This window comes from Engraulis encrasicolus, chromosome 13, assembly GCF_034702125.1.
Source record: "Engraulis encrasicolus isolate BLACKSEA-1 chromosome 13, IST_EnEncr_1.0, whole genome shotgun sequence".
Lineage (NCBI taxonomy): Eukaryota > Metazoa > Chordata > Actinopteri > Clupeiformes > Engraulidae > Engraulis > Engraulis encrasicolus.
In genome coordinates, this window is record NC_085869.1 from 52978925 (window position 1) to 52989883 (window position 10959).

General features: G+C 45.2%; 1 protein-coding gene across 1 annotated transcript in view; it reads right to left on the reverse strand.

Annotated features, from left to right (window-relative positions):
- Positions 1 to 2230: 2230 nt before the first annotated feature.
- Positions 2231 to 10959, reverse strand: part of arhgap15 (Rho GTPase activating protein 15) — a 76515-nt gene continuing 67786 nt past the window's right edge. Inside the window, exon 14 of the mRNA XM_063214246.1 lies at positions 2231 to 3203. Coding sequence (XP_063070316.1) covers positions 3020 to 3203 — 184 coding nt within the window. The 3' untranslated portion in view covers positions 2231 to 3019. The remainder of the gene's footprint in view (positions 3204 to 10959) is intronic.

Genomic DNA, 10959 nt, shown 5'->3' on the forward strand with positions numbered 1-10959 from the left:
TGTTATGCTCTTACATGCACATGTACTGTGTGTGTGTGTGTGTGTGTGTGTGTGTGTGTGTGTGTGTGTGTGTGTTCTTCTCACATTGCTGAGTGTCCTCGCTACAGACGCCACAGACTCGCTGTAGTGTGCAGAATGGACTTTTTTACCCTGACTGGAACACAGACATCACACTACATTCACATTGAGTATCTTGCAGTTATTTACAGGGTATTGGTTACAGGGGGTGTTATGTGGTGGTTTTTACGGGGGTTAGGTGCCTTGCTCAAGGACACCTCAGACACAGAGTGCAGTAGAAGGGTGGGATTTGAACCTGCAACCCTCCGATCTAAAGCCCATCTACTTAACCATTAGGCCACGGCTGCTCCACATACACATACACTTTAGAATAGGGTTCACATATTATCCACTAATACATGTCTAATTACTGTCTGTATAATGGACTAATAAAACATGTGTTAAGGGCCTACACTTGGTCCTCATTTCAATTATATAAATCCTTATAGCCTAATAGGCAGTGAACGAGAAATTTGTAAATACACACCAACCAAATAATTAGATTTTGCTTGGCACGTCTTCCGTGTCTTTTGCTTGACACAAGTCACCTACGTATACAGATAGCACAAGTGAATCTTAAAATAAAGTCTTAGCAAGTTCACTGGTCAGTAGCACCGGTAGGACTGCAAAGGAAAAATGCTCACTGGATCTTGAAGATACAGTAGATGTAATGTCTGTATGCCTGTAAGAACAGTATAAACATGAAAACAGTGGTCTTACAGGATCAACTCTTCATAAGTACACAACTTAAAAAATAAACAAATACATTTTTCATTGGTATATTTAAAGTGTTATGTGTTAACCTCAACACAAACCATTTCTTCATTAGCCAGTGCTTAAAATGCAAATGCACTTCAGTAATTTAATGACATTTCACGCTCTGACAGAGACCACTGTGCCTACTGTGAATTTTCATGTAGTTTGCTTTGAAATGCCTCCTACAAACCTCAAACTTCAGCAAAAAAGAATGGAATAAAGTCAGAAGGCCAGAAATAAGGAAGAAAGAAGAAGAAAGAAAGAAGGAAGAAAGATCATTTTAAGTAGATGACGATAGGCTTGTCCGCCCTTAATGGCCGTGTGTTTGCTACATCCATTTGCAGTGACATTAATATATTTACAAGAGCGCACAAACGATCCACAGAGCGACTCAAGCGGTTTTTAAAAGGAGTCATATTTTTAGGTCTTATTCCTTCATTCACAGCACTGGGCTTCTAATGCCGTTCTAACAGTCAATTAGCCAAAATTCCCCTAATGACCTCACAGCAACATTTTTTCTCTCCCCATCCAAGCACAGCACAGCCATTCTTCTTGCAGTGCACTTGAGATGGGGGAGAAACAGAATTGGATCTGTTGTTTGGTCATACAGAGTAAATATTGCTGTGCTGATCCAACTCTTAGAGAGACGAATATATCACTCGCAGTGGTGAATCCACACTGTGTTTTATTTATTTGCTCCTTCCAAGCAGAACAGTTGAGATGGGGGAAATCCAATTGGATCTGTTTGTTGGTATCATCTGACTATTAGTCATCACCCACAGTAAATGTTGCCATGTTAATTCAACCCTTAGGGGGTTGAATTTAACTCTAGCGATATTCATACTCTCTTTTAAGTCTTTAATAAATGTTGCATTATATTGTTTTTGCTCCATTCAAGCACAGCACAGCTATTCTTCTTTCAGTACATTTGAGATGGAGAGGGGTTGGGGGTGGGAGGTGATCCAATTGGCTCTGTTCTTGGTAGCTACTGGCTATATGGTCACTGGGATATGGTCATACACACCACCAAGCCCCCCCCCCCCCTTCTTGTTTCTGACCTCGTCTTGTGTTTTCCTCAGTGCAAACCCTTCCACAGCAACGACCTACAGCCTGAGGCATCACAGACTGTGTTTTCGTGTATCAATGAAAGAAGCAATTGAAGATAGCATGCATAAGGAATGCCGCTTAAGTCTACAATAAGTGATGGGGATGGGTCAGTTGCAGTGATGTGCCTGTGTCCAGTATTTTTTGCCACAGAAGTGTGTCAGGAGAATTTTCTAGATACGATAAGGTAATTTAACAGCCAGTGCCAAAAATAATGTAGAGCCAGTGTGGAAGATGGCCATGCAACTGAAGTTAAAACATTGATGTTTTTATAAAGCGCCAAAAAAGTATGAAAGGATATTATTGACCAATATCTGGTGTAGCAATTACTGTTTTCTTTATTGCAGTAAATTCACATTAAGAAAATACAAGTAAACAATTAAATTATGTGAAACTGTAACAAAAGTATTCTCTAAATCCCCCAAGATCAAATATTATATTTTTCATTCTTGATGACCTATTTGCGTAAAAAAAACCCATTTCAGCACATACCATACTTGTGATTTATCGTATTCCTGATTATGTAACCTGGAAATACATGCATGAAACCCCTGTCCCCACAATGCAGCATTAATTCAACACTTAGTTGATATCACATCTACATATTTGGTCCCAGAGTACTCTCTGAGTGTTTAATTATTAATTACTAGTTTATTGTGCACATAACAATCTCTGTAACACACAATGTGGTCTGTATATTTTTCCTGAATACTTACTTTTTCTTTTCTAATTACTGACCTGCAGCTGATACTGAGTTATTTTTCAATCAGACACAATTGACACTATACATCTAATATTAGTTTGTGCATAAAAGAAATTACAAAATGAAATGGTCAGAAATATTTGAAAGAATAGTATGTATCTCCCTTGCTCATATATACACACATATATACAATGCATACTTTAACTGCTCCCACAGAGGAATACCTTCTGTAAAAAAAGGCACGCTTTGGTTTACTTGGTCATCAGGTTACCAAGAACGGCTGTGGCTTGTGGTCCTAGCAATATTCCAGCATGTACTGGTTTTACAAAGAAGAAGAAGAAGAAAAAAGAATCCTATCCTCTCCTCCTCTTCTCCTAGCAGTCGCTTGTACGCCGTCTCTCAAACCTCATCTGTTCCAAAGATTTCACGGCTCTCAATCAGGATGTGCTCCATGATCTGATTCTGGTACACCATGTTGACTGCCATGTTTCCTGAGTCATGCTCTGGCCACATGAGGGTTGGCCCGAACACAATGCTGAGGCCTTGCGTCGACATGAGGTTCTTCCTGGAATGACTGAGGATTCTGTGGAGAGAGACACACAAGAGAAGAATCGAAATGAGATGGGCAACATGGAGCAAAAAACCAATGCCTTGAGTCAACAATGTGAGGTCCATCCTGGAATGACTGAGGATTCTGCATAGAGAGAAAAAGGAGAAGATATATTATGGGCAACATTGAACAAGAGAACACAACACTAATGCCTTTGCATCGACACCAGGTTCATCCTGGAATGGCTGAGGATTCTGCAGAACAAAAAGGAGAAAGGGAGGTAAACTATGAAATGAGATGGGCAACAGGGAAAAACAAACACAAACTAAACCACTCCTGATGCCTTTGCGTAGACATGAGGTTCTTTCTGGAATGACTGAGACTTCTGAAAAGAGAGAAAAAAGAATGGATGATTAAATGAGGTTGGCAACAGGGAGAGCAGCAACAACAAACCAAAACCAAAGTGATCAATAAAAGGAGCTTATTCTGAACATTGTTCTGCTTCTAAACACAATGCGTGGCATCCTTTTTTGCCTCATCTGTGTTTAAAAAATTCTGCAGATGTACAGCTGACAGCAAACTATTCCTGTGTCTCCAAAAAAAACCTCTCGCATGCCGCAGGCTAAGGGGAGCAAAAAACATGGCGTTCTTTCTAAGCACATATCTTCCACACAGCCCCGAGAAAGATTTACATGTTTTTTTCCCTCTCCCTCTGTAATTTCATGTTGCAAAAGCACAAGCCCTTTGTAACACCATAAGTCATCTTGTGAGACAGAGTGGAGGAAGGAGTGTATTTGAGGACTCACGCCTGGGTGGCTGCGGTTGATGGCGGTGCAGAAGCAAGCTAGCAACAGCCAGCCCCATCCTCCTCCCCTGAAGCTGAGGTTCTGGCTCACGCACAAACGCAATCAATACACAGCGGTGACCTGGATTTGTGGATGTTTAGGCCAAGGCTAGGCCTGATCTTGCCTTGACGCCCTGGCAAGAGGTTGAAGAAAAGGTCTTAAGGAGGTGATGGAGGAATCGTGGCATAGGAGTTGAATTGGACCAAAGGCTCTGAGGTGGAATGAGCACTCACTCGCTCCCTTAGTCACTCAGTCAGTCAGTCAGTCACTCCCTCACTCACACAGACAAACACAATTCGTCTTCCTTATACTGGAGTGGAGAGTGTTTTCACACAAAAAAGAATTAGGCTAGGAGCGGGCAATGCTGTGGTGTGTGCGCCTCATGTGAGATGTTTTGCATTTGCAGACAACTGAACAAAGTGTTGCCTAGGAAACTAGACGGAGAGTGAACAGTTGTCCTCCGAAATTGAGTGTCAGTTCAACGCATGCATACAGTACTTCCAGAGTCATTATGAACTAGCTGGCCATGTAGTCCATGGAGATGCAAATATAAACAACTTTCTTGTGGTGTATGTTGAAAACATATTGTAGTGATGTACCTGTGATAATGCAGTGTTCATTATGTACTGTAAATAATAAGATTGCAATAAAGATGTGGCGGCTGTGGCAAAGCATGCTAAGGAACCTTTCCTTAGGTTGACTTGCATGGTTATGGTGACCCAGAGGTTTCTATGATGGTGACCCAGGTTCAACCCTACCTACCCCGTCTCTCTCTCCCACTCGTTTCCTGCCCCCGTCTTCACAGTCTCTGTCGGGAAAAGCGGGAAACACTGATAATGTAGGTAATGCAAATTTTGTTATAATGTAATAGAGTAGGCTAATAATGTACAGAAAATTACAAGATGGTAATATAATAATTGGGAGGTTCATCATTTTACTGTAATTGTAATGTACTCTCTCGTACAGTACCAGCAGCAGGGCCACCAACAGGGGGGGCAAAGGGGTATGTTGTCCCGGGCCCAAGGAGATAGGGGGCCCAGAATTGAATCCCTATTAATTACATTGTATGTATTGGGTAGGGGGAATTTTCAGGTGACTTTGGGCCCAGCGAAAGCTGTCAGCGGCCCTGACCAGCAGTACTGGCATGCCTGCTTCGCCACACCAGCTGTATGTACTGTACCACTACGTGCACAGCCGCCTCTTCTCCAGGGGAAAATGAATGTGTGGGAACCATATGCCAAAACAGGGCTGTTCGTAAGGGATAATGAATTCCAGGCATGGCGGCACGGTGTGCTGCGTACCGTAGCTAGCTACAGGTGGGGTGGGGTGGGGGGTAGAGACGGACGGACGGAGGTATTACAGGAAGTTTGTTAATCAGCGTCCATTAATCAGGCCTATCAAAGGCTCGTTAGTGCACATTAGAGACCGCTTGAGGAAGTTACCGTTCACGTGTGTGCCCTCCTCCTCCTGCACCTACCCCACATCCCCCCCATCTCCTCCTCCTCTACAAGGCCATGTCAGGCCTTGAACTCCTTTCTTGCTTGCTTTGCGCTCTGAAGGTATAGGAGAGAGAGAGAGAGAGAGAGAGAGAGAGAGAGAGAGAGAGAGAGAGAGAGAGAGAGAGATAGATAGAAAGGGGGTAGATGGCAGGAAAGGGAAGAGTGAGTTGAAAGAGAGAACTCAAAGGCATAAAAGGCAACACTTTGATGGTGAACCTGAGCTACATCAGACGGATGGCGCGGCGAGGGTAATTTCGACGACGAGCTGTATGAATGTGTTCCGTAGGGAGATGAGCTGGGGGTATATAGGAAATCTCCCTTTTTTCACCCTCTTTTCTTTTTTTCCCCTCTTTTTCATCTTTGGAAAAAAAAGGTCAATGTAATCAAAGCGGTGCGATTTAAAAGGGCCTGTTCCAATCCAACAAGTGCTCACAATAATTCTCCATTAATGTGTGTAATTAACCCCAGCCCTGTCGTTATTCCCCGGTATATATATGTACGCCACTACTGGTCCTGCCTGCCTCCCTACCATCCGCATTTTAACTTAATTAGACCACTCTGATGTACGCATCGGGGCTGTCTCTGATAATGGCCCACTAATGATTCTAGTGTAAGGTGATTCAATTTCCCAAATTGACACAAGTTGCCATAAACAAGGCATTTGGGGCCCACGCGCGTGTTTCTTTCTAAATTGCACGCTTCACTTTTTTTTCGCAGAAATGTATTGCCAGCCACCAAATTCTCTCTTAGTGCTGGACGCAGCAGAAATTGTCCACAATGGCCAGCGATCATCTCGATAATGGGGCTAATCGTGCAACCTAATCGTAGTAGATTTACAAGTGCATTGTGTGTCACTGCCACACATGTTTTTCTGGACATTGTGAAGAGGAGGAGGAGGACGAGGAGGTTTAGTTTAACACAGGAAATAATTCTCCTTCCCCTTCCTGCATTTAAATCGAGCAATTAAAGAGTGATGAATGAATGAGAGGAAGAGCGTCTGTGAATGAAGTTTATACTGTATGTGCGTATTAACATGGACCACAAGAGGCAAATAAAGTGGGGCTGTCATCTCGAGAGGACATCTGTGAACATTTTTATGTCCTCCTCAAGCACTGTAGAAAGGCCACGGTACATTGGATCCTTTACAATCAGCCAGGTTGGTGTTCCATTAAACCACATTATATTACAGTTTGTTAGCGCTTTTATCCAGAGCAACTTAAAGAGTTACTGTATTTAGTTAGCAGGGGGGAAAAGTCCCACTGGAACAATTTGGAGTTAGATGCATTGCTCAAGGGCAGTTCAGCCATGGATGAAGGTGCAGGCGAGCATTAATTATTTCACCCCCCATCCCCCCATCCCCTTCCATCCCATCCCACCTGCAGCTCTTTGATCCCAAGACCATTAGTGACCAGACTCTGAGTTGCCCGGTTCGGAAATAGTAAAAAAAAAACATGTCGAGTTAACGTAGAGTAAATTTAGATAAATGTTGAATTAACACTGCACTTTTTGCTGTGAAAATATTCATTGTTTGCTGTTCATTTTATGACCATTCACAGAGAATCCGAATCACTATGGGTGCATTCAGGCCGACTGAGAACCGTGCCGGTGCCTGTTCCTGCACCTAATCGTGAACCGGCTGTCGTGTTCACGCCACATAAATTAGCGTTCGCGAACTGGAAAGTTGGTTCACAATGCGAACGGCACAATACTTGTTTTTTTCTCCGCGAACCGTGACGAGAATGTGGCCGTCAGCAGGTTAATCCGGGTAACATGTGGAAAAAGTTCAGAGCCGGTATGAACATGGGATGGTTTGCAGATGAGCACCCTAAGCGCCGAACGCAACTGGTGCGGGCACCGGCACTGGATCCATTCTGGTCGACCTGAAAACCCTTTATGTACCTTTAGTACTTTTAGGGAGGAGGTTACCAAGCTTTTCCAAATTGAGGCCCACTTGACGCTTTCACAAATGTTCGGGCCTACCTCTGACCCAATAATCACATAAAAGTAACAAAATGTCAAAAAAAATGTCAACAGCAACACACACACTAATATAATATTATTTTGACATTTTGAAAATGATTTCAAGGCTCAATTGGAATACTTTCAGGGCCCTCAGTTTGAGAATCAGTATGCTTTAGGGCATACTGTAGGCTACTTACAATGGTGCTGTGATGGCATGACCCTTCCAACCACAAATCGCAGACCGGTGGTTACTGTAAGCTACTAATGTTCAGAGTTAATGTCAGTAAGTCCACTCGGATTGACTACACTCAGTTTAGTTACTAACCACGCAAGGTGGTGCTCATTTGTGTATATCTGTGTTAGTTACGGTACTTACGGCCATGTGGTAGTTACGGCCATGCATGTGCAGTGATCGGCCTAACTGGTAGTCACGGTTGTGCACCATACATGCAGCTAAGCATGTCGTGCCGTGCCGTGCCGTGCCACACACTCAGCTTGGCACGGCACCAGTGGCACCAGTCTTACAATGAGTTGCAACGCCCCCCTCCGACACCCCACCCCTTTCATGACTACCCTGACCCCAGCAAAAAATTCTGTGAAAAATTTTACAGTAACTGACAAAAAACACATTGTATTATTACAACAATGTGGTTATAGTGTAGTAATAACATTTGAAATGATTTTTAACATGTTGATAACTGTTTACAGTGATGATGATTTGGGGCAGGGATTGGCAACGCGGGCGATTTGGCGTCGCAATGGTGCCCCCCCTCTCGGGTGCCGCCCTGGGCAATTACCCAGTGGGTTTGTCCCTAGTACTGCCCCTGCTTGCCTGCATTCATCATGATAAGCCACCATTTATTGGATAGCTGACATGCACAACCTCAAGATGATCTATTCTACTGTAAGCCAGCATCGATAGGGCTACTGTAAGATGACTTCTGTGTGTGTGTGTGTGTATGTCTGTGTATGTATGTGTGTGTGTGTGTGTGTGCAGGCTGAAGATGCCAGTGGTCATTAATTAGCATCTAATTTCCACGCAGGGGCATGACAGGAAGTGGAGAAGGGGAGGACGCCACACAAGCAGAGGACGCCGGCACTGTGTGTGTGTGCGTGTGTGTGTGTGTGTGTGTGTGTGTGTGTGTGTGTGTGTGTGTGTGTGTGTGTGTGTGTGTGTGTGTGTGTGTGTGTGTGTGTGTGTGTGTGTGTGTGCGTGCATGCGTGCGTTTGTGCGTGCGTGCGTGTGTGTGTTGGTGCATGTGAGTGTGTGTGTGTGAGACATAGAGAAAGAGAGAGGGCGAGAGAGAGCATGCAATCATGCACGTGTGTGTGTGTGTGTGCGTGTGCGTGTGCTTGAGTGTGTGTGTGCATGTGTGTGTGTTTGTGTGTGTATCCATGTGTGTGTATGTACTGTATGAAGAAAAAAGGAGTTCTCGGGCACACACACACACACACACACACACACACACACACACACACACACACAGGCACGTGGGCACGTGGGCACACGGGCACAGGGAGGCAGGCACTGCTGTCCTCCCCCGCCTGGCTGGGTGATCGGCTAATTGGGTCAGGCTCGCCGGCCATCTCATGGCACCAATAATAAATTGAGGGGGGGGGGGGGGGGTGATGGCAGAGAAGGAGGAAGAGGAGAAGGAGGAGGGGAGGGGAGGAAATAGTGGTAGCAGCAGGGGTTTGGTGGCAAGGGTGTGGTGATGGTAGTGATGGAGTGATGGTGGAGGTTGGGAAAAGTGATAGAAGAGGAGGAGGGAAGAGAAGAGGAGAGGATGAGAAAGGAGTAAAGGAAGGAGAAGGGGAGGAAATGGTGGTAGTGGGTTTGGTGGCTACTAGGGTGTGGTGATGTTAGTGATGGTGGAGGTGGGGTAAAATGATAAGGAGGAGAGGAGAAGGGAAGAAGGGAGAAGAAGAGAAGGACTAGGAGGAGGGCAGAGAGGAAAAGGGAAGAGAGGAGCAGAGGTTGATGAAGGAAGAATAAGAGAGGAGGAGGAGGAAGTGCTGGTAGTGGAATGGTGTGGTGATGGTAATGATGGCAGAGGAGGGCAAAAAACGAGAGAACAGAATGAAGGAGGAGGAGAGGGAGGGCATGGAGAGGAGGAGGAAGAAGAGAGAGGAGGAGATGGTGGTAGTGGTAGGGGTTTGGGCGGTGGCATGGTGTGGTGATGCTAATGAGGGTGGAGGTAGGGGGAAGACGAGAGGATAGGATGAAGGAGGAGGAGAGGGAGGGCACGGAGGAGGAAGAAGAGAGAGGAGGCGCGAGCGGTAGTGATGGTGGAGTTGGGGGGGAGAAACGATAGAAGAGAGGAGAGGAGGAGAGAGGAGGAAGTGGTTGAAGTGGTAGGGGGTTTGTCCAGTGGAATGGTGTGGCGATGGTAGTGATGGCAGAGGTGGGGAGAAAACGAGAGGATAGGATGAGGAAGGAGAGAGACGAGGGAAAGGAGGAGGAGGAGGAGATGGTGCACTCTAAGAAGGAATGTGTCATTTTTTGACATGCATTGTGTTAAGGTGATTTTAACGTATAGTGTGTGTGGAATGCGACACAACATGTGTATTATTTAGTTAGAATACTTTGTCTGACACATTTTGTGATGTTAAAAATTGCACATGAATTATTCTTATCTTAAATACTCATCACAAACCAAGAATGTGGTTTGAATGTGACTAACAGTTTTCATTTCACTGAGTCCTTGTTATGACACTATGTATTGTTCCTTTACACACACTGACACAGTACTTCTTAGAGTGTGGGGTGGTGGTAGCAGAAGGGGTTGGGCAGTGGAATGGTGTGATGATGGTGGTGATGGTGGAGGTGGAGGGACATGATAGGAGAGAGAGAATGACAATAAGGTGAGGGAGGGGGGAAAAGGAGGATGAGTAAGAGAGAGAGGGAGGAGAGGAGAGGAGAGGAGAGGAGAGGAGAGGAGAGGAGAGGAGAGGAGAGGAGAGGAGAGGAGAGGAGAGGAGAGGAGGAGCAAATGGTGTTAATGGTATGGGTTTGGGCAGTGGTGTGGTGATGGTGGTGAATGGTTATGGCTGGAAGGCTGTGAGCTGCATACCTGCTCCTGGTGTTAATAGCAGGCTGACCCCAGCTGAACTGAGGAAGATATTCACCATTTCCCAATGTCTAGTGTGCGCCCTTCGAAGTGTGTCAGCCTTTGTAGTCACACCCAGTGATTGGATGCTATTTGGTGAACTCTGCGGAGTATCCAATAACTGGAGTGTTTCACGCACTACCAAGACACATACACTTGACATTGGGAAATTATGAGAGTATATAGCGGACTTAAAAAACCACCATGATGGGTGTTTGTGCCAAGAAATTGGGAGGACAGAAGGAAGGGACAAGGAGGACACCCAACAGGACGCCAGGGGTGTCAAACCTCCCCTCCCCACCTAACTCTTCCACCTTCATCAACCTCCTCCAACAGCAATACCACTACATAAGGCCATAACTGGAGACTCCTC